This window comes from Orycteropus afer, unplaced genomic scaffold, assembly GCF_000298275.1.
Source record: "Orycteropus afer afer isolate SDZICR_OR568_19922 unplaced genomic scaffold, OryAfe1.0 scaffold00132, whole genome shotgun sequence".
Classification (NCBI taxonomy): domain Eukaryota; kingdom Metazoa; phylum Chordata; class Mammalia; order Tubulidentata; family Orycteropodidae; genus Orycteropus; species Orycteropus afer.
This window is the reverse complement of record NW_006921719.1, coordinates 8,530,318-8,554,009: the sequence shown is the minus strand read 5'-3', so window position 1 is coordinate 8,554,009 and position 23,692 is coordinate 8,530,318. Positions and strand designations below refer to the sequence as shown.

The following is a 23,692-nucleotide window of genomic DNA, read 5'->3' as shown; positions in this document are numbered from 1 at the left end:
AAAAAAACATACTTTAGTGCACTGAGCACTGAACAACTCTCTACATAGGTGTCTCATGTGTAGAAGCTCAAAACAAACCCAAAGCCACAACCATTGACTCCCTCCAAAAATGCTCCTGGTCCTGTTTGTCCTAAGCTTTTTAACATCCTCCCACTCACTCAGACCCTGAGACAGAAATGTACTCCCGCTTCTCTGGTAGCATAGTGCCTAAGGCATTTGACTGCTAACCAGAAGGCTAAGCGGTTCAAGCCCACCAGCCACTCCTCAGAAGGAAGGTTGAGCAATCTACTTCCGTAGTGATACCACCTCGGAAACCCATGGAGGGGTCACTGTGAGTCGGGTTCAACTCCACAGCAGTGGTTGAGGTTCACCACATCCCACACCCTTTTCAAAACAAAGACTGCTGACAGGGCATCTCCCTAGGTGCTGAATGAAGGGTGAATCTGAGCTTCTCTTACTTTTCTGTACTGGATATGCATTTGTTACTCTAAAAAGCAAAAACTCTTTTTTTAAAAAAAGACTCAATTTAAATACGTCATGTGTAAGGACCCCCCAGACAAGGTTGATCTCTCCCTCCTTTCTAGGTATTCATTGCATTCATTGCATCCTGTTGCAAATGTTCTTTAACTCGACAGAGTGAAACTGGGGAGAGGGGCCGCTGTTTTACTCATTTTGGTCTTTCCAGTATTTGCCCCAGTGCCTGTCACTTGTAGATAAAGAAATATTTGTTAGATGGAATTAATAACATTCTGATCTATTTAACCTTGGTCCATGCAAAGGCTACAGTGGACTTTCTAGTCCATAAATTAGCCATCCCTTCTACAACCTCACAGTCTAGCATGCTGAACCTATCATTCCCTCAGGACAGTGCCTGCTATGCACCAGGCTGGGTCCCCAGGACACAGAGGTAGAGCAGATGTGTCATCTTGGAGGTTCTTGAATTAGTACAAGGGTGATCAAAGTCTTCCCTGGGGACCTGGGGGCCAGGGGCTGCAGTACAAAGCAGGTTCCTCTTATCTCCCATTGTGTGGCCCACAGGGTTCAGAAGCTGGCAACGAGCTCGACGAGAGAGCAGGAGCACTGGACCCGGCTTCAGAGGTACTCCTCGATCCTTCAGAGAGAGAACTTTATGAAATGAAGTGGGCACCATGTTGGAGCCCTCTGGGAAGACTTCTGCCACCAGGCAGCAGTTTCCCAGGACACCCTGAGTCAAAGGCACATGGAGACAAAACACAGTGACAAAGCTAAACTTCTCAGGCCCAAGAGACATGGACTTGCAGTCAGAGACCTTTGCAAAGCAGCGGGGGGTGGGGGGCAGGGGGAGGTATTATTTGAGGGGCCTTCAACCACTAAGCCTCTTGTCAGAGCCCTCAGGTGGGCAGGATGTGATTCCCAAATAAAAAGTAGTATTTTCTGAAACCAAAGTTTCTGTGGTTTGTAATTCATTGTTCCCACTCAATCCAGACCCCAGTATGGCCCAGCTAATGAGTGCAACCAGAGTCCCAGGCTTTCTGAGGCCCACTCAGAAGAGCCACTTTCGTCAAATGAGCAAGACACCCAATACACCACAGCTGCTATGTGGCCCTGTTTTCTCTCCATCTGCTTTATGCCCTTCCCTATGTTGGTCCATACCTTTACAGATTCATTTTTGAAGAGTGCAAGGCTCAAAGGGCTTGAGTGACTGCCTGAGGTGTGAAAGATAGGGCCAGATGACACAGGAACGATGCTGTTCTGCCCCCTGCCTGCTGGCCTCGAAACCCTAGAGGAGGCGGGGGGGACATATGGGGCAGAGGGCTACCTCCCTCTTCTCTAGAAACTGGCTTTCCTGAGCATTCCTGAAAAACCTGGATGGAGGAGTCTCCAGCAGCTCAAGGCACATATCTGCCTCTCTGAGGACACCATGTGATCCCTTTGAGAACTGCAGATGGCTGGCTGCATCCCAGACTCACCCTACCTAGGTAGACCCAACCCAGAAGGCCAACTACAGGCAGAGTTTGGGCCAGCTTCTGCTTTTGTGCCCCACCCACCTCCATCCCTGGTCCACACACCACGTCACCTCCCTCATGGCATCAACACTGGCACTGACTGGCTGAATGTCTCCTGAAGGGAGGGGCCCCACCTGAGACACTCTGCCCTCTCTCCTCCCCACCATGGGAATGAAGACAGTGGCAGAACAAAAAAAAAATTTAGAAAAATGGTCCTTAAACACCTTTAAGCCTAGAACTGAACTCACTCCCGTGGATGAACTTTCATCCAAACAATAGACCAATAAAGTGAACACCACCACCAGGGATCAAAAGGGCAGCATTTGCCCAGGAATCAAGCTCAGAAGGCAGGAAGGGATAGGAAAGAAGAACGAATGGAAACAGGAAATACGGGGAGGAAGTGGAGAGTGCTGTTGCATTGTAGGAATTGCAGTCAGTATCACAAAACAAAAATGTGTAGGAATTGTTGAGTGAAAAACCAATTTGCTCTGTAAACTTTCACCCAAATCACAATAAAAAGTAAAAAGAAAAAAAATTCCTTTCTTCTGGTTCAGACTAGACTCTGTACAGTAGGTACTGTGGCAGCTCTATTTTGAGATGAGGGAGGAAAATTCAGAAAGATGGTGTTGGCCATAAACATCACCTGAAGGTGGAGAATTAACATTTATGGAATATCTACAGGGGTTGTGTGTTTTACATTTAAGCATTAAGTAGCCTTGTGAAGCGTAGGTATTATTATCATCCCCATTTTACAGATAAGGGGTTACGCAGCTTAGAGCAGCCTTTATCAAGTGCATCTGGACTTAGTTGCAAGTGTCAGAAACCCAACTTTAGCTTTAGCAAAAGGGGAATTTCTTGACTCATATAACTTAGCTGTCCTGAAGTAATGCTTTTGGTGTAGCCAGACACAGTGTTGAAATAGCATCAGGAATCCTCCTCCATCTCTTGCCTCTGAGTCTCTTTTAGGTGGCTCTTCTATTTGGGTGGCACAGTGACACCAGCAGTAGCTAGAGTGAGCTTGCCTTTCTCAATGTTCCACCCAGCATCCTGAGCCTGCTTCTCACTGGCCTGAATGTGGTCATGGTCCTGAAGGACTATGTGTTGATGGTCCAGGCCTACAGCATGCACTCAGATTGGAAGGTCATGCCGCTGAAACTTAGGGGCTGACAGTGGGGGAGAGTTGTCTGAGGAAAGGAAATCTGTGCCATGAGAAAAAAAAGTAGAAGGAACACTTGAGCGGGCAAAACAATGGCGGTGCCCTGCTCACTGGCAGTGGATGAAGAATTAGCTCTACTGTCCACAGCCACATGCTGCCAACACCAGGCTACCTCCTCGTTTGCTAGTGACTTCTGCAATTTCAGGTAGGTGGCCCCTCTCTCTGTCCCATGGCATCCACTGAACAATCACATCACAGCCTTCTCACGCACTAGGGTGCCTGCTTGGTGACTTGTTTGCCTTTCCAACTGAACTGTGAGCTCCCTGAGGGCAGGGGCTTTGTCTTTCACATCTGTATACTCCAAAGATAGTCCAGTGCCTGGTACATAGTTGGCCTTCAGAAAATATGTTTAGAAGGGGAAAATGAAGAAATTCACAGAAGAGGATAAGAGGCACTGGGAACCTACCATGCCAGGTAAGGTTGGGACCGGGGCCACCGCACAGATAGTTTCATTCGGGTACTTGACAGGCCTACAGAAAACAAGCAGACACCCAGACATTCTGCTACTGGAAGAGTTTTAAAGCTTTGCTATTCCCTCCTGGGCAGGTGTCCTGGAGAAGCTCTTGCACATGAGCACCAGGAGATAGGCAGAAGACCGTTCATAGCAGCAAAAAGCTGGGAATAATCCATGGGAGGAGAATGCTGCAATAATTGTAGCATGTTTACAATGGGATGAAATACAAGAATTGGAGCTACGTGTACAACTCTCATAACCTTTGCTATGAAGCAAGTTACAGGATAAATAGCATCAAGATACAAGTTAGAGAATATAGAGAATATGACTCCATTTGTAAGTTCCTTAACTATGCAAAGCTAAACAACTTATTGTTTGGATACAGCCATATGTGTGTGGTTAACCATTAAAGGAAACCAAAAAGAATGATGAATTTAGGAAAATGATGTGGTAGATTAAAAAAAATATGGCCATCGCATTTGGCACTCCTCCTATTAAAGGTGGGAGCTCTGGTGGCATAGTGCCTAAGGCATTTGGCTACTAATCAGAAAGCTGGTAGTTCAAACCCATCAGCCACTCCTCAGAAGTAATACTGGGCACTCTCTTCCGTAATGATACTGCCTCGGAAGCCCAAGGAGGGGTCACTATGGGTCGGATTAGACTTGACAACAATGAGTGATGAGTTCCTATTAAAAGCGGAGTCTGTTTCTCCGCTGCATGGATGTAGACTTGGTCACGTAACTAGATTTGCCCAGTGAGATGTTAGCAAACATCACACAAGCAGAGGGGGGCATTGGTGGTTCACTGGTAGAATTCTCACCTTCCATTCAGGAGACCTGGGTTTGATTCCTGGCCAGTGCATCTCATCCCCAGCTACCGCCCATCTGTCAGCGGAGGCTTGTGTGCTGCTATGATGCTGACCAGGTTTCAGTGCAGCTTCCAGACTAAGACAAACTAGGAAGAAAGGCCCAGTGATCTACTTCTGGATCAAAACAGTGCAACCTGCAACCAATCACAGAGATGGCACAGGACTGGGCAGTGTTTTGTTTTGTTGTCCACAGGGTCACTAAGAGTTGGGGCCAACTTCACAGCAGCTAACAAGAACAATAGCACCAGCAGAGGCTTGAAAAGCATTTGTGTATTGGGTCTGTTGTCTCTTATTGATTACCATGTGATGAAGCTTGAGCCAGCTTGCTGGAGGGGCCATGAGGAACCAAGGTGTCCTGGCCCACAGCCTGCCAACTGCCAAGCATGGGAGTGAGACCATCCTGAGCAGGCATCTGTGAGAGCCTAGATGAGACCAACAGAAGAGCTGCCCAACTGAGCCCAGCCCAAACTTCTGACTATAGAATCAAGGGCTAAATAATGATTGTTGTTATAAGCCACTAAGTTTTGGGGTGGGTGGTTTGTTATATGGCGGTATATTCTTAATAAGTTGGTTATGTTTTGGGGGAGGAAAGAGAAGGATGTACTCAAAGAGAAGCCTGCAGGGAACCTTAATGGAATTGGAAGTGGCCTAGTTCTTAAGCCTGGTGGCGGGTATAGGGGTGTTTAGCTCATTATTCATTACACCTTATATATACATTGCATAGATTTATTTGCATGCATAAAATATCTCACGATTTAAAAAAAGAGAGAGACCCTTATGGAACCTGATGAAAGACTAGACCATTTTTGCAGAAGTAATCCTCTTTATAATAATTTGGGATATGAAAAATATTTTGTGCCATCATACAATTTTTGTTAAAATTATATAAAAAAAGTCATTGGTGAGCTTGAGAAGCTCATGGGGACAGTGATGACTCTAGGGGAAGTGGACCCTAGTTGGAGAGGCTGTCGATCTTACACTATTAGATGGCATCGTGCCTGGTGGATCTTTGCTCCCTCCTGCCCTCAAGCCACTGACCTCTCAACAAGTGCACTGATGGTGGGTCCTTGGGTCCCCTTGGCTGTCACCAGCTGGAGGGAGGCATCTGTGCATAGCACCACACATTTAATTCTGGATTTCACTGGGACCCCAGGATGTACGTTCTGTCTTTTGTAGACGAAGTGGTAGTCTAGGAAGTAAATGCTTTGGCAGAAACATCCCTCAGGAAGAGCAACGACCCCAAGAGGGAATCCTGAGAAAAAAAATCACACAAGCAGGTCAGAAAGATGAGGAAAGGAGGGAGTTGGCACATTTATGTTCTTGTTGTTAGGTGCGGTAGAGTCAGCTCCAACTCATAGCGACCCTATGTACGACAGAACAAAACACTGCCTGGTCCTGCGCCATCCACACAATCCTTGAATCTTCATAAAGAGCCTTATTTACCGAGTCCTATGAGAAGGAAACAGGAAAGGAACAAGAGCAGAGTGTTGGATGACATGCTGAAGAAGTCAGAGCAGCAATGGGCTGGGGATCCCTAGCTGGGTGGGCTGCCAAGATTCTAGCCACCCTCAGGGCTGGCACACTGTCAGAGGCTGAGCAGGTCATGGCAGTGAGTGGCCGCACATGGGGCCCTCACTCACTGGGTAACAGAGCCTCTTGGAAACACGAGGAGCCCTGTGTCTTCTCAGGAGCAGTGGCAGGGGAGTGACTAGGGTGAGGCAAGCGAGGCACTCAGGATGTGGAATTTAAGGAGACAGCATTCTCAGGGATACGCAGTGCAGGCCCAGCACCTGAGGCAGGGGTAGGTGGGGCACAAAGTGCTCTCTGCCTCCCCGAGTCAACGGGGACTTTGGGATTAGACAGGGCTAGCCCACCTTCCCTACGCCACCCTGGACTATAGTAGACAATATCTTGCTGTCATCCGTAAGGTGTCCATTGACTCACTTTGGAAGTCAATCACCAGGCCTTTCTTCCTTATCTTAGTCAGAAAGTTCCCCTGAAACGTGTCCCTATGGGTGACCCTGATAGCATTTGAAATACTAGTAGCATAGCTTCCAGCATCACAACACACTAGCCACCATGGCACAACAAAGTAACAGACAAGTGATGGAAGGTGCATTAGAGGTTTTTTACACCCCTCCCCAACACACACACTTGCCTGCTAGGTGTATTCCGAAGACCAGACTTGTCGACCATCCCAACAAGTTACTCCTCACAATAGCCACTTACTAGTTTTGTGACAATTTTCTGTAACATAAGCACACACCTAGCCACCTGGCTGGTGGTGCTGAGGCTAAAATGACTTAAAATCAGACAGTGAATGTTAATCCCAGAGCACAGAGTCTGGCACATGTTTGCTGCTCCATTGGTGTTTAGTTTGCCTCCACTGGCCAGATCACACTGGGAAAGCAGCGCTACAGATAAGTGAGGCAGGATTGTTGTCTGGCAGTGACAGAATGGGCAGAATTACAGGCCAGCCCTGGCTGGGCTCCTTGATGCCATCACTCTCCCTTCCGCCTTCCAGCAGGTGAGCCCAAACCCCTCCAGGTCAGGGCATCCAGCCAGGGACCAGGTGAGGTGGGGCGCCACCTGGCAACCTCTGTTCTTGAGACGCGCTCCTCGTGTTCAGCTTTAGCAAAGGCATGTGATTGGCACACAGGCTCTACAATTAGATGTGGGTTTGAATCCCACTTGTCCACTTAACATCTGTATGGGCACGTGATGTAGTCTCTTCCTAATTAACATTCCCATCCTTAAAATGGCCCCATTAACTGTGGTTTCCTCGCAGATTACCTGAGAACTGAGAGAAGAGAGCATATACCAAGGGCTCCCCTACGCCTCGCACGCAGTCCTCCTGGACGCTGGTTATTGTCGTCATTGCTGTGAATGAGCACACAGGGTTTTTCCACGTGTGCGATGGCACTGGCCTAGGAAGGGGTAGTAGTAAGGACGCGGGAGCGGTGGGAGGTGGTCCCTTCCTATCTTCGATCCTTGTCTAGGCTACTATTAGCAGGGGCGTGTTAATGAAAATTCACACCCAGGTGCTAATAAACAATGGGCTGCTCCCGGGTTGGGAGCAGGAGGGGAGGCCCTCCACAGGGAAGGGCGCTGGCCAATGAGCCCCACTTACCTGTGAAAAGACTTGCTAATAACTTTAATTCCCCATCCTAAAACGCAGAGCCTTTGCCATGCAAATAGATTTTTCTAAACTAGGAAGGCACCGGAGCAGACTTCCTGCTCTACCTCAGTTAGGGTCCTGGGAGGGAGAGCAAGATTTGGGGTGGAGGTGCAGGAAAGGGGGACGAGGAGCGAAGGTGTGAGGTCCAGCCCCCCTGCAGGGGCTCGGCTTTTGAATCCGACTCTCTGCGGCCAAATGCTAGCCAGGGTGCATCCTAATCTCCAGAGTGGTTGTCCCCACCCTACTCTGAATTACTGCAGCCTCCAGGGAGCACTGGAGACATTTCTGAGGTCGTTTTAAAACAGATCCATGCTACAGAGTTTGTGTTTGAGGTAATGAAAAAGTTTTAGAAGTAGGTAGTGATGAAGGTTGCGTGACACTGTGAACATTATTGCTGTTGTTAGTTGCCATCCAGTGCCACTGGCTCATGGGAGACCTTATGTCAAACCCGAGTCAAACCCGACTCATAGCGACCCCTCCTTGGGTTTCCGAGGCAGTATCACTACGGAAGTAGGATTGCCCAACCTTCCTTCCGAGGAGTGGCTGGTGGGTTTGAACCGCCAGCCGTCTGATTAGCAGGCAAGTGTCTTAGCCACTATGCTACCAGAACTCCCTCAGATGTAATTAGTGCCTTTGAATTGTACACTTACAAATGGCTGAGGTGGCGAATTTTATTTTACCACAATAAATTAAAAAAAAAAAAAAAAACTGTCAACATCAAAGGATGGATAAACAAAATATGATAAATCCATACAATGAAATATTATTTGACAATAAAAAGTAAAGAAGTACTGATGCATCCTACAACATGAATGAACCCTGAAAACCTCATGTTGAGTGAAAGAAACCAGTCATAAAAAGCCACTTATTGTTTGATTGTATGTATGTGAAATGTCCAGAACAAGCAAATCTTGAGAAACTGAAAGCAGATTCGTGGTTGCCAAGAGCTAGGGAAAGGGCAGAATGGGGAATGATTGCTAATGTATCTAAGGTTTCTTTTTGGGGGTGACAGAAATGTTCTAAAATTAAATAGTGATGGTTGCACAGTCTTATAAATATACTGCAACTATTGAATTATACACATTAAAATGAATTTTATGACACGTGAACTATATCAAAATAAACCAACAAACCAAACCCACTGTCACAAGTGGATTCCACCTCATGGTGATTCCCGTTGGGTTTCCAAGGCTATAAATCTTTACAGAAGTGGATTGCCTCATTTTCTTCCCACTGGGTAGCTGATGAGTTTGAACCCCCAACCTTCTGGTTAGCAGCCAAATGCCTGATCCACTGTGCCACCAGAGCTCCTTGTATTTTTATAAAGCTTTTATTAAAACAAACCAATAAGGCCTGTATTTCAACGACACTTAAGGGGGAGGAGAGAAGAACTGAGCATCCATAGAGGGTGCCCCCTCACACCCCGTAAGCTTAATCAGGCCCCCTGGCTGAGACCAGACTCTTACTGGGCCCAAGGCCTCCCTATCCCCACAAGGTGTTTTCCTGGTCTGAATCCAACCAATCTAGACAGGAGGGTGGCAGTTTGGCTTAGTTCCAGGGCAGCTGTGTGGATCTGGATGCAACTGGACCCAAGCAAGGTTTCTAGGTCGTGGCAAGTTCTCATGGGCCCCTCACTCCACCCTCACAGGGTGTAGCGGTTACATGAACTCAGGACTGGCCAACTGATGTTTTTTACATTTGACTGTTAACCAGAAGGCTGGCGGTTCAAACCCACCAGCCACTCCTCGGACGAAAAAGTGGGAAATCTATTTCTGAAGAGAAACTGCCTCGGAAACCCAAGGCAGAGTCGCTATGAGTCAGGACCGACTCCACGACAGTGAGTGAGAAGCAACATGAGGGAAACCATAGAGAAGGGAGATGGGAAAATCCCAGGCTTTTGGCCAAGATGTGCCAGTGCAAAGTGAATAGGACTCAGGACACAATGTCATGATTCCTTGGAGCTGGTGCCCCCTCATGCCCAGAATAAATTCCATAAACTAGTTGCTGTCAATTTCCACTCATAGTGATCCAAAGTAGAACTGCCCAATAGAATTTCTGTAGGGTTTCCAAGCTGTAATCTTTATGGAAGCACACTGCCACATCTTTCTCCCAATAAACAACTGGTGGATTTAACCATTGTATTAGCAGCTGAGCACTTAACCACTGTGCCACCAGGGCTCATATCCCAAACGTACAGAGGTGACAAATTTCCTACCAGAGCTGAGAGCTCAGATCTGGAGTTATATTGGGAGTGAGCACTGTTTAGTTTCTTTTGTAAAATGGTTATTTGGGTTTGTGTAAAGTATTGGACTCTGACTTATGGTGACCCCTAGTGTGTCAGAGTAGAACTATGCTCCGTATGGTTTTCAGTGCCTGATTCTTCAGGCGATTACCAGGCCTTTCTTCTGAGGTGCCTCTGGGTAGCCCCAACCTCCAACCTTTTGATCAGCAGCAAGTGCATGAACCATTTGCATTAACTTGGGGACTCTCTGTACAGAGAGTTTTGGTTTTACCCCTCACCCCACCAGGTTCAAAGAAAAGATACACAGACAGCCTCTAGTCGCTGCAACTTTTTTATATGAAGCCCCCACCCCACCACGCTGACCCATTTGGAAAAGGCAATGGTGAAACAGGGCTGGAAGCAGGGAGGAAAGGGTCTGGGCCTGTGTTTTGAAGGGCTGAGGATTGCAAGAAACTCCCCCAAGTCTTTGTTCTTCTCTGGAGAGGAGGGAGGGAGCTCTGCCTCCAGGTAGAGAAAAAAGGAGTTGCCAAATGACTCAACAAAAACAGTTTATTCACAAATAAATAGAAACACCCTAGGCAAGGCCTTCTGCCTTCCTTAAAGGCACCTACCCTGCGGATCCCTCTTAGTTGGGGCTGTCCTGCTGTCCCCCTGACCCCCAAGAATACCCATGCCAGTAGTTAGTGTCCTCTTTCAGGAAAGGGAGGCGGAGAAGGGCTGCTTCGAAGGTGCTAGGGCCAAAACAGCTTCAGGGCTCAAACACAGGGCGCCAGTTCGTTGTCACTTAAGCTTCTTAGGCTGGCGGCCACTCCAGGGGCGACAGGGGCATCCAGGTCTCCAGTAGGGCCAGCACGTCGCCAGGGAAGAGCTGCAGGAGAGAGGAGAAAGAGGGAAGAGTGTGGCCTCAAGGACTATCCGCCGCTCGTGGGTGTCCCCGCTCCTAGAGGACCTTTGTCGCGGAACAGGAAGGACCCTGTCCCCTGCGTGCCCCCTCCTTTCACCACTCCGGCACCTTTGACACACTGTTGCTCAAAACACAGCAGGCGACGCAGCCGGGGTGGAGGGGGGGATGTTGCAGCAGATGACCGGGTCTTGCAGTGAGGCTATGCTCGCGGGGCGCGTGGGTAGTAGATGGCGTCACGACGGCGCCAGGGAAGAAGTTCAGTGCGGGGAAGGAGGTACGATGGCGCCAGGGAAGAAGTTCAGTGCGGGGAAGGAGGTACTGACCGGAGACGAGGTGCTTGGTTCCATCGCCTGTCCTTCTGGGCACACGGGCTCGGCATAGAGCAGTGACAGGTCGCGTGGCTCGGCTCCCGCCAGGGCTCGGAAACAGGCAGGTGGGGAGCCCCAGGAGGCGGAGGCGGAGGCGGCGACGCCGGCGCCAGCAGACGAGCCCAGGCCCTGCGTCTGCGCCGGCGCCGGGCCGCCTTCGGAGCAGAGCTGGTAGCCCCGAGGGGGAGCCGGGACGCTTAGTCGCTGGCGACGGCGCTGCAGGCTTTCCTCGCTGAGGCCCAGCACGGCCGACAGCTGGCCAATGTAGCGGATAGCCAGGCGCAACGTCTCGATCTTTGTCAGGCTCTGGCCAGCCGGCGCCAAGGACGGCGGCAGAAAGCGTCGCAGCTCGTGTAGGGCACGGGCGAGCGTGCGCATGCGCAGCTTCTCGCGCTCGCTGGCGCTTTGCCGCTGCCCGCTGCCCAGGCGACTGCAGCGGGCGCCGCGCCTCCCTGCTGTTGGGGCGCGAGGGCCCGGCCGTGTGCCGGGCCCGGTGGGATTCGACAGAGGGCTGCAGGCTGGGGCGCTGGCCGTCCTTACCACGTGGGAGCCCACAGTGTGGGAGCCAGAGACAGGCTGCAGGCTGGGGCGCTGCCCCAAGAGTCCGGGGACGAGGCAGGGGAGCAGCCGCAGTCCCTGTCGGAGGGAGGCGGCAGAGCTGGGCCCCAGCCCTCGGAGAGCATCCAGGACTCGGAAAACGGCGGGCACAACGACTGGGCCATGGCCGTGGCGGAGCGTCTCGAGACAGGCGACCGGCGGCCGCTTTATTCAGAGCCAGAGGTGTGAAGTGGCTCCTTCCAGGCTGCATCAGCACATCAAAGCGGGCTCAGGGACTGGAGGGGGTGGGGCCTGACCCTTTGAACTAGGCGGGGTCGGGGGCGCGAAGGTGCCGGCCCGTTGGCTACGTCTGGTTCGCGCCACCTGGGCCCTCACTTGAGTCGCGACCCAGTTACTGGGACCCCCTGCCTGTGCCCAATGGCAGGCAGTGCCCTAGGTGTTGGGCCCGCTCAGCAGGTTAAAGGAAGCGGGGTTGGAGAACTGAAAGTCCAGTTGTTTTGGAGGCTGTCTTCACCTGTTGAAGAAGACCTTATAAACCAAAACCAAACCAAACCAAACTCACTGCCATCGAGTTGATTCCAACTGATAGAGACCTACTTTGGGTTTTCAAGGCGGTAAATCTTCCTTTCGCGGAGTGACTGGTGGGTTTGAACCGCTAACTTCTGGTTAGCAGTCAAATGCCTTAGGCACTACTTTCCTATTTGTATAATTTATATTGGAGTTCCGTAGCATAGTGCTTAGGGCATTTGATTGTTAACCAGAAGGCTGGCCATTTGCCGTTCAAACCCACCAGCAACTCCTCCGAAGGAAGAATGCGCAATCTACTTCCGTAGAGATACTGGCCTTGGAAACCTAAGGAGAGGTCACTATGAGTCGAATCCTCGGCAATGAGTTTGGTTTTTGGTTGGTTTTATTTCTATAATGGGAGCCTCACGGCATGCGACAGCCTGGACTGTAGAATAGGGTAGAGACCCTGAGAGGGGCCCTGATTCCCAGTTGGAAGGAAGAGGTTCAGGGACAGTAACCCGGTCCTAACCTGAGGTAGGTTGGTCACAGATGGGCCTGTCACTGGTGTTTTAGAATGAGTGCATAGATAGTGGAGGACACCATGAAGAAGCCATCCCCGGGAAATCCAACAGGCTGACTGGTCAGGTTGCTGGATCATCTGAGCAGAGGGAAAGGTGAGTGTTCTCTCTGGGACACCCTCAGTCTGATAGGATTAGAGGCTCTCCCTGTTGCCACAGCTGCCACCATGGGCCTTTAGCTTCTTGACAGATACAACTGGGCTTTGACAAGGAGTGGAAATGATGCAGAAAAAAAGCATTTGATGAAATCCGGCATCCATTCATGATAAAAATTCTCAGCAATCTAAGAATAAAGTGGAACTTCCTTCACTTGAAAAGAAGCATCTGCAAAGAATCTATAGCTAACATCATATTTAACAGTGAAAGACTGAAAGTTTGCCCTCTAATATTGGAAACAATGCAAGAATGTTTGCTCTCACCACACCTGTTCACCATTATACTGGAGGTCCTGTTGTTGTTGTTGTTGTGTGCCGTCGGCCCTGACTCACAGCGACCCCTCCTTGGGTTTCCGAGGCAGTATCACTACGGAAGTAGGATTGCCCAACCTTCCTTCCGAGGAGTGGCTGGTGGGTTTGAACCGCCAGCCTTCTGGTTAGCAGTCAAGTGTTTTAGCCACTATGCTACCAGAGCTCCTACTGGAGGTCCTAGCCAATGCAATAAGGAAAGAAAAAGAAATGAGATGGAAAAATAACACTGTAAAAAGAAAACAGCATGACTTGAAATCTCAAAGAATCTAAGTTTGGACCCTTGTGATAATAGCTGCTTCATGCATGGAAGTCTTCTGTCCAGCTGGACTGTGAAATTCCTAGTGGCTGGGATCAAGTCTTTGACTGTTTCTTCTTTTAAGAGGAGTGGTATGTACGGTCTCTTCAGTGCCAGGGGTCTGAAGTTTTGCATCTCCCATGACATCCAGCCCTTTGAGACTGATGGGCTAACTGGCTGGTAGCCATGAAAACCATCTCCCTAGGCATCTATGCCTACCTCCACCACTATGCACCACTCTCTTGTGTCCTTTACCTTCTAGTGCTCTTGGCCTCCTCTAACATGGTTCATACCCCTTCCTCTGCAGTCTGTTCCAGCAGCCCCAGAATGCTCATGCCCATGGTCACATACAGAACATGCAGTGTGAATCCACTCCCAAGTGGGGAGAAGGGAAGCAGTCCATTCTCTGGACACAGGCCCTCAAACCCATCTACTCCCAAGAAGAAGGTGGCCTGGGAGTCCCTCCTCAGCCTGTGTCCATCAGAGACTCTGCTCCTTCTGGTCCATGGTGTGTCAGAACTTTCCTGAGGCTCCAGATTTCAAGCTGAGAACCCAGGTTATTGGACCCCTGGACCTGAGGGAACAAGTTAGGGTATTTTTTTCTCAGGGGACAAGAAGGAGCACAAGAGAAAAAGCTGAACAGGCAGGAGGGGTGGGGTCTCAGGGATCTCGGGACACTCTGTTGTCCAGTGACTGCCAACCTTCTGAACGTCAAAAATACCCCCAATTCCCACAAGAGCCCGAGTTTCACTTTGTAATGAAGAGAACTCAGAATGACCAAAACCCCCTTTTATTTTATTGCTATATTTTTAATGATTTGAAAACGTAATATATAGACATGGTTAAAAGTCAACAAAAAGTATAGCAGGCATAACGAATCTCTTTACCATCCTGTTTGAAGCTCCAAGAAGAAACCACTGTTACTGGTTACTTTGCCAATGGTTTGAAATTAATTTTTATTTAAGTACAAAGTCAACTGTACACATCTGGAAAATAGACCATATGTGAGAGAGAGAATGGCTTATCCTGGAAACACAGCCCTGGACCCCTAACGTTTCTCGTATCTGGGACTTAGTAGTTAATATTAATTGTGTATGTACACGGTTTCTCTCATTTAATCTTCACAGTGACCACAGGGTTATAGTTGAACATACAATGATTTTCTCCATTTTACAGAAAAACTGAGACAAACAACATGAAGAAACTTGCCCAAGGTCACATCTGCACTCATGTAGGTCTCCAGGGGGATTCAGAGCCTGAACTCTAACTACAGTCCCACGTTGGTCCTTGAACTCCAGACTGAGATCCACTTTTGAGAGGCAGGAGAGGGACACCATGAGAGGTGCATTATGGGAATAACTCCGGTGTCAGTGTTGAGGAATGGTTAAAGGGAACAGGGGTGAGTGTGGAGGTAGAGACCCAATGAAGAGGACATGAGAAAGACTAGCAGTAGGGGAGACAGGCAGGTCACATGGTGTGGTTTCACCCTCAACTCTGGGGTTTTCAGCCCTAAACCAAAAACTTGTGAGTCGATTTTTACTCATAATGACCCTATAGAGTAGAACTACTCCATAGGGCTTCCAAAGTTGTAAATGTTTACAGAAGCAAACAGCCACATCTTACTGCCTCAGAGCACTAGTGGGTTTGACCACTGACCCTTCCGCTAGCAGCCAGGCACTTAACTACTGTGTCACTTGGGCTCCTTTTTTCAGCCCTAAAGGCTGGCAAATTGAAGGTCACAGTAGGCATCCCTTTCCTTTTACTATAGGAGTCTCTGGGAAATTAAGTCAGGGGCCCAGTTTGCAATGGGTGTGGTCAGTGGGCCTGATGGAGTCAAGTGGGGGGATAGGAAGGAATCCCCCCAATCAGCTAGCCTCCCTTTTCCCTTTCTCCAAGCCTACCTCTCTCATCTTTGATCTCCTTATCACCACCCTCTCTGGAGGGTTCATTTGGGAGCTGCCGGAGTTAATGAGTTCTCCAGCCACAGACCCTGCACACACCCTCCTGCTGGGGTGAGGACTTCACACCTCTGGGGCCTGTGTTTTGACAAGTGCCGAAGCCACTGGCTCCTGCTCCCCTGGCCCTTGCCTGCCCCAGCCTGCCAATGTGTAAAGCTGGGAAATGAGGACTTGGGGCAGCTCCACCAGAGCGAAGGTGAGAGTTCAGGCAGGGGTGTTCAGTCGGGGTCCTTGGCCAGGGTGGGGTACTGGCTGGACAGGGCAGCCCTCTCTTAGGCCATAGCCAAGCCTCAGCCATCCTGCTCAGCTCAGCCAGCTTCCTCAGGGCAGGCCTGGGTCCTGGGCACTGCCCCCTCTTGCCTTGATGCCCTCATTTCCCCAGCCAGCCCCTCTGACATAGGAGTGCTAATCAAAGGTGCTATGTAAACACTCCCCTTGCAGCCTCTAATCCCCACCCTGCTGGAGCCAGAGGCCCCAGGAGAAGGAAGCAGCTCTTCTACTGCCAGTCTGCTTAGCATCAGCAGGCACATCTCATGGGAAGCTCCTAATTTGGGTGTCCCCCCAGCCAGGGCAACCCCTGGGGAGACCCTTCCACACCTCCCCACTAGGCCTTGAGGCAAGTCCTTTCAGGGGAAACACTATTTAATAATCTACCCCCCGCAAACACACACACTGCCAGTTTCTGACTCATGGAGACCAATGCTATATAAGACAGCAGAACTGCCCCATAGGGTTTCCAAGGCTGTAAATCTTTACAGAAGCAGACTACTTCATATTTCTCCCATGGAGCAGCTGGTGGGTTTGAACCGCCAAGTTTTGTTTAGCAGCCCAATGCCTTAGCCACCCCATCACCAGTGAACCTTTTATCTAATAACACTTGGCATTTATTAGGCTTCCAACCCAGACAGACTAGGACATCCCTCTGGAGTTGGCCAATGTGAGTTAGAATCCCTGGTTTGTGACATACATACCTGTGTCACTTGGGCATCTTGCTCCCCATCTCATTCTCAGCTTCTGCTTCTGGGCCGAATGAGTAACACCTACTGCACTGGGGTGGTGAGCAGCAAATCGTACTGTGCAGAATGGAAATGTTTCCTGCAGTGCCCCATGTAGCTGCACTATTGCCCCTTGGGACCTGCACTGTGCAGGGGTGTAGCTACATACTGCCCCTGCTTGAAGCCACATTGAAGTGTGGGTCTCACAGTCCTACTATATAAACAGGGAAGTGGAGCCTCAGAGAGGTGGTCCCTGTCCCACAGCCAGTAAGGGCAGAGCCAGGGTCCCATTTGGCTTTGTCTGGGGCCAAAGCCCCAGCTTTTCTCTCCCCACCACCTTCCCTGCCTTTGGTCCTTTCCTTGCGGAAGGCTTCTCTGAGAGGGAGAGGCTGGAGTAGGCCAGGGGTTGATGCCCAGGAATCCTCCAGCCCTCCCTCATTAAACCTTACAGGGATCTGTGGAAATGTGAAAAGAAAAACAGTTTTTTATACCCCATCCTGGATCTGATGGACCAGAATCCCTGGAGAATGGATCCTGAGAATCTGGGTGTAAAAAAAAAAAAAAAAAACCTCCTAATTTTTCCAACAACAACAATAAATAAGTGAATGAGTGAGTGGATGAAAGAATAAAAACATTCTTTCCAGAATTCTGAAAGTTGGCCATTTCTGAGAAGCAATGCCCAAGAGTAACTGACCCCCCAATCCCAAGAGTGAAAAAGATCCACCCCCCATGGATTCCCAAATCCCCTTCAGGCACTGATAGATGAGGCATGGAAGCTAGGCTTGGGCTGGAGAGGAGCCTGCCGTCACCTGGAGCCCAGAGTCATCAGAGGTCCCAGCAATTAAGGCTCCTGACGTCTCTTCCTGCCCCTCTTTCCCCATCAGCCTCCCAGCCAAAGCCCCCAAGACTCCCAGGGGAGCCCTTTCCCACTGAGATCACCCCCTTCCTCACACCTTTGGCCCAGGAGCCACTGAGCTGGCAAGCCATATGGAATAGATTATTCTGGACCCATGATAATCTGATTATCTTGGCTATGGATCAGCTGGACGCACAGCCAGTGGAAGTCACAGGGGTGCCGAGGAGGGAGGGGCTGGGAGGAAAGGAGAGAGATTTGGCGGATTCCAGGAAAGGCTCAAGAGGAAGTGCCAGAATTTCTGCAGTTCTGGGACCCCAGCTGATAATGCAGGGGGTAGATAACACCTCTGTCCTTGGGGGTGCCTCATTTATACTCCTCCGTTGCATCAGGGTAAATGAGAGAGGGCATGAGCCATATAGTGAAAGTTAAGGAAACTGACGCATGAAAGGGCTCAGGAGCTGACCCAGCCCAAAGCAAGGATGCAGACATGTGCGGATGCAGGGAAACTTGTCATCCGATGCCTCATGTTCTCCAACTGTACAGTGGAGCAGGGATTCTCAGCCGCTTGCTGAGATGTCCTGGGGTGACTCTCCATGCCGAATGGGAAGGCTCCAGGCTCAAGCAGAAGGGTGACCCCTGGGTGTCCAGTGTGCTTGCAGTCCCATCAGTAGCCAGCAGAGGGTGCTGCCCAGCCACCTGCAATCTTGGCATCTAAGCAGGGCAGATCTACCTCTAACCAGTTAGATGCCCTTTTTCTGGGGCTAAGGCAAGTGCATTCACCTTGTGGTGACGGCAAAAAATACTGAATATACAGTGGACTGCCGAAAGAATGAAAAATCAGCCTCAGAAGAAATACAACCAGAATGTTCCTTAGAAGCAGGGATAAAGAGACTTCAGATTAGAAAGACCAATTGCTGGAAAAGGGTATCATGGTTGGTAGAGAGTCAAAGAAAATGAGGGAAATATTCAGTGAGATGGACTGACACAACAGCTTCAACCATGGATTCAAACATACCGATGATCATGAAGATGGCACAGGACCAGGTGACGCTTCGTTCTGTTGCCACGAGTTGGAACTGACTTAACAGCAACTAACAACAGAACCAATGTGGGGTGGAGGTGCACTAGGAATGACCTAGATGTGTCTGGGGTGCTGGAGTTGCTTTAAGAAGTGGGTGAGACCCATAGCTCAACTTTCAGCCAAACAATAGGCAGGTCTGTAAGGGGAACAATAACACCAGGGAGGAGTGTTACACACTCCTTAGAACAATCAACCACACAGATCAACAGGTGGCATTCCCCACCCCACCCCCTCAGAAAAAGAAAGCTCAGAAAGCAGGAAGGGAATGGAACCAGTAAACACAGGGAGGAAGTGGGACGGAGTGCTGTTACATTGTGGGGGTTGCTGTCAATGTCACAAAACGTGTATGAATTGTATGGAAAACCAATTTACTCAAATCACAATAAAAAGTTAAAATTAAAAAAAATAGAATAATCTATTCCATATGATTTGCCAGCTCAGTGGCTCCTGGGCCAAAGGTGTGAGGAAGGGGGTGATCTCAGTGGGAAAGGGCTCCCCTGGGAGTCTTAGGGGCTTTGGCTGGGAGGCTAATGGGGAAAGAGGGACAGGAGGAGATGTCAGGGAGACAGCTCTGGGGGCAGGAGTCCATGGAGGGATGGACACAGGGAAGAGGTAACTATGGGGAGGAAGTGGGAGGGGAGCTGTTGCATTGTGGTAAACTGGTCAATGTCATGAGACAGTATCTGTGAACTGCTGTATGGAAAGTGAATTTGCTCCGTAAATCTTCACCCAAATCACAATTAAAAAAAAAAAAAAAGTGAGTAAAGCCCCACTTGGTTGCATTGTGATGGGCTGTGTGACCTTGGACAGGCCACTTGCTCTCTCTGGACTCCAGTTTACCCATCTGACCACTGGGAAAAACATGCATCTGTGTGCAGAGCAGGACAAGGGTGGAGGGCTCAGGAGGGGAGGGGCCTAACAAGGCTCAGGTTCTTCCTTACCACCACCTCTAGGAGCTTGAAGGTAGAAAAAGTTTAGACCACAAGCTGATCGAAACTCTAGGTAGGGGATGCCCCAGGTCCGTGTCCTTGCCAACTTCCTCATGAAGATTTGCAAGCTCAACTCAGCTGCCAACTTGGGGCACATCCAACCTGTGCAGCACCTTCTCTCTCTCTTACACCAGCTCCTCAATCAAATATAGGCTCGAGCGCCCTCCACACAGGATATCTAGGTTTCAGGCCTTTCTGCCCTTGCTCCTTCCCTTGCTGACTGCACATAACTGCACATCACATATGGAGGTATTTGGACAATGCTTAACCCCAGCAGGAAGGAGAGATGTACCAGCCAGAGTTGGCATAAGAAATCCTGACCTGGGTCCCACACTAAGTTCTCTGGAGTGGTCCCAGCCCTTGGCCAGCTCTGAGTCCTCTGTCCCAAGAGAAGGGGGAAGAGGACAACTCACCCCAGCTCCTCAGTAGTATCTGACTGTAGACCCAATAAACAGCAAAGTGAGGGGCCCTAGGACTGAGCTGGCCTGCCTAGGTTGGACCTGGGAGAGTGAGGAGCTTCTGGGCTGCGGGTCCTTTGTCAGAGGCTTGGGGAGGAGGATATCCCTGGACACGCTGGAGAACATCTAGGGGAAGGAGACAGCTTAAATCGACCAGATAATAAATAAAACAGGAGAATGGTCTTACACAGTCAGTACTGATCACATGCCAAAAACTGAGGCTATGATTAATCTTGGGCTATGATTAATCCACTAAAATAAATCTAACACAGCCCTGAGCCAAGGAAGTCATCTAAGGATTGTGCCCCACCCAGGTTCTTAGGGTCAGTTGCAGGACAGCCGAGTGCCGGGTTGAACCTTTCCCCTCTGCCCCAGGTGTGGGTATATGCTGCTAGCTGCCCAATACCATGTCACCCTCATCAATCCACGTCCACATCTGGCACTCAATGGGGATGGCCTGAGGCTGCAGAAGAACCTCGCATGGCCTTGCCTAGCAGTTCCCCCGATGGGTATTTATCCTAATTAGAAAAGATTAAAGGTGAAAACCAAGACGTATTGCTAAATGACAGAACCAAGTGGCAGGAAATGCATCTGGCGTGACACCATCGATATAAAGCAGAATAAAAATCTAAAAAATAATACCAACACAGAAAGTGACCAAACGATACCACATATTTTTTAAGGGTCTACTGTCTAAGAAAGGAACTCTGGTGGTGTAATGGCTAAAGCATTTGGTTGCTAACCAAAACGTCAGTGTTTTGAACCCCCCAGCTGCTCCACAGAAGGAAGATGGGACGGTCTGCTTCCATAAAGATTTACAGCCTTGGAAATCCAATGGGGGTCACTATGAGTCAGAATCAACCCAGTGGCACTGAGTTTAGTTTTGGCGAGACTGGATAGGAGTCCCTGGGTGGTACAAAGTGTTTAGCACTCAAGTACTAACCAAACGTTTGGCAGTTCAAACCCACCCAATGGCACCTTGGAAGAGAGGCCTGGTTGTCTGCTTCTGAAAGGTCACAGCCTTGAAAACTCTATGGAACAGTTCTCTGAAACTCATGGGGTCACCATGAGTCAGAATCAACTTGATGGCAAACAACAACTGTATATATGTGTGAATACATACACAAGGCCTGCAGTACTCACCAAATGTGTAAAATGATAGGAATTATTTGATGTGTGGGCCCTCATCTATGAAGGGAGTGTCACTGCTGTGAGGATGAAGTGGGAAGCCATGTATACAGGGAAGGGAAGGTCTGCGTTCTGGGGGATGGCCAAGGGGAACTTTAGTTTCATCTGTAATGTTTAATATTTTCACAAGGGACTGCACTCATGTGTTACATGGGCAATTTACAAATATATTTTTTAAATTGATTAAAAGTTAAATTATTTAAAAATAATTTTTAAAATGTACATAAAAGGACATTAAGCAAAAATGTTAAGGCATCTCGAAAATGAAAGAACTGGTCAACCAAACTGTCAGCACCATACTATAGAGCCTAGGCATGCCCTAAAAGTTTCACTGCAGAAATTCAACTACTGATAATGGAAAACACTCTAAACACATTGGTGAGAAAAGATGATCACAAAACAGTATTCTCTTTCTCTAGCTGTCTCTCTATCTCTGTCTCTCTAGCTGACTCTGTCTCCCTCTCTGTCTCTCTATCTCTCTCAATGCCTCTATTTCTATCTAGGTTCACGTGTAGAGATGCCTAGAAAGGTTGGGCTGCCGTTGGGTGGGCCAAGGTGTTAGAGTGGTGCTCTCTGGGTGGCTGAACTGGGGGCATTTCAACTTTTCTAATTTACTCACTTTACTGTATTGACCATGTATTGCTTTAGTGATAAAGAAGAGAGAGAGAGGAAGGAAGGGAGGGAAGGAAAGAAAGAAAAGAAAAGAGAAGAAAAGAAAACACTTTGCAGAAAAAACAAACCCATTCAGAGTTTGTTGGCATTCCAGCAGGTGGGGCCCAAGTCTGGGATGAAGCTGGGAGGCTATGTCTCCCTCTGGAGCCAGCCTGTACCAGATGGAGTAGACACCACACACTTTTCCTCTTTGTCCTTCCCAAGGGCTGCAGGACCTCAGATAATCACTCCTCTGCAGCAAGGGAGAAAGGCAGGTGGCATTGGTGGAGTCCCACGTGCTGTATACATGGCTTCCCACTCATCCTCACAGAAATGACACTTCCTTCATAGATGAGGCTGCCGCCGAGCCCCTGGCCCTGCCTCAGTTCCAAACAGCCCTTGTGCTGGTAAAACCTCAGTGTCCTGACTAGTTTCTGGCTTCCAATTTTTCCTCTTCCAACAGCTCCCCTCTTCAGATCTCTGTGGCTCTATCTCACTGCCTCTGTAAGAGTCCAAACTCCTCACTTGGCATGACTTTCCAACCTCCAGCTTGCTCCCCTACTCTCCACACCCATCTCTCACCCCTCCCTTCCCTCTTCCCAGGGTTCCAGCCACCTGACACTTCCCAAATCAGCCCCAGGTTTCCCCACTTTTAGGCTGTGGCTCACAGACTCTCCCTCTGCCAGGAATGTCCCACCCCCTCCATCTCCACTGGGAGAAAACCCACCATTTTAGGCCCTTGCTTACTCCTATAGCCCACCCTGATTGCCCCCCACTAGGTGGCATCTCTCTCTCTTCCATGTGCTCCCACTACACCGGGTCACCACGACTCTCCTCCTCCAACTCATGGGCTGCCAAAGGACAGTGGCAATTTCATCCATCCCTGGAGTTCCACCCCCTAGCTTGGGGCAGCATCTCCCAGTGATGTAGCACAAGGTTTTGGAAGCCAGTCATGAGTGGGTTCAGATCATGGCTGAGGGAAGGGGCTCAGGGGGGCGATGTAACCTCCCTGGTCATTTCCTCACCTGAACATGGAAGAACACCAGGTGGCAGGTCATAGGGTTTGCTGCACTGAATGGGCTAAAGCAGACACAGGTCTCAGCATTGGGCTACGCGGTGTAGAGGGCTGGAGAATGGGGGCCAGTCTGAGCTCCATCAGGATGCTCCCCAATGACCTTGTCCTGGTGACTGTCAGTCTCTGGACCTCCCAAATGACCCTAGTGCCGATCTGCCCGGCAGAGCCTCACCAGAGGGCTTTCCACAATGTCACATCAAAGATGCAGTGAAACCCATGTGAAATCATTTGCTGAAGTTATTAAGTATAAGTAAGCCTGTGCTGACCTTGCTTATCGGGTAGTCCTCCTCTATGTACCAGCCCCTAAAGCCAGGCATGGGGAGAGGAGCATCCAGGCAGGCTGACTAGGGGCTCCTGGAGTGCAGGACTGTCCAAGCTCCCAGCCCTTCGGTCTCCATCCCAGCCAACACAGGTCCCACCTCTCCCTTAGGCCTCCTGGGGCTGGGACCTGTAGCCTCCCACCCCACGCTACAAGTACTTTTGGGGGTTTCTGAGGGAGCCTGTTGCTGGGCTGTTTTGGAGGCCCCTGCACACCCACGTTCCCAGGTCGACACCTTTGGCCCTGAGGGAGGTAGCCTTGTGTCAACAGGCAGAGAGGAGGTGTGAAGGCAGCCACAGTGGCCAAGGGGCGGCTGGGCTGGCCACACGGCTCTGCTGGTAATGAGAATACCACAAGGCCCTGCAGCCCTCGGCCTGCCTCCTCTCCTCACTTATTCCCACAGCCTGACCACCCCCCTGGGGCCCCCAAGCGGCCAGAAGGCAAATGAGATCAGGGATCGGGGTGGCAGAGGCCAGGCTTTAAACTGACTTCAGGTTGTTGA

At 49.8% G+C, this 23,692-nt stretch overlaps 2 protein-coding genes across 2 annotated transcripts in view; one reads left to right on the top strand and one right to left on the bottom strand.

Moving 5' to 3' along the window:
• LOC103200641 (WD repeat-containing protein 93-like) overlaps positions 1–3,152 on the top strand; it is a gene marked incomplete at its 5' end in the record, with an annotated part of 62,989 nt that extends 59,837 nt beyond the window's left edge. Inside the window, 2 exons of the mRNA XM_007945181.1 lie at positions 1,039–1,139; positions 3,029–3,152. Coding sequence (XP_007943372.1) covers positions 1,039–1,139; positions 3,029–3,152 — 225 coding nt within the window. The remainder of the gene's footprint in view (positions 1–1,038; positions 1,140–3,028) is intronic.
• A 7,584-nt stretch (positions 3,153–10,736) lies between these two features.
• On the bottom strand, positions 10,737–11,937 carry MESP1 (mesoderm posterior bHLH transcription factor 1). The gene is made up of 3 exons (XM_007945180.1): positions 11,789–11,937; positions 11,171–11,726; positions 10,737–10,811 (listed from the first exon to the last, which is right to left on the bottom strand). The coding sequence occupies exons 1-3, from the start codon at positions 11,935–11,937 to the stop codon at positions 10,737–10,739; spliced, it is 780 nt and encodes a 259-aa protein (XP_007943371.1).
• Between the last annotated feature and the right edge of the window lie 11,755 nt (positions 11,938–23,692).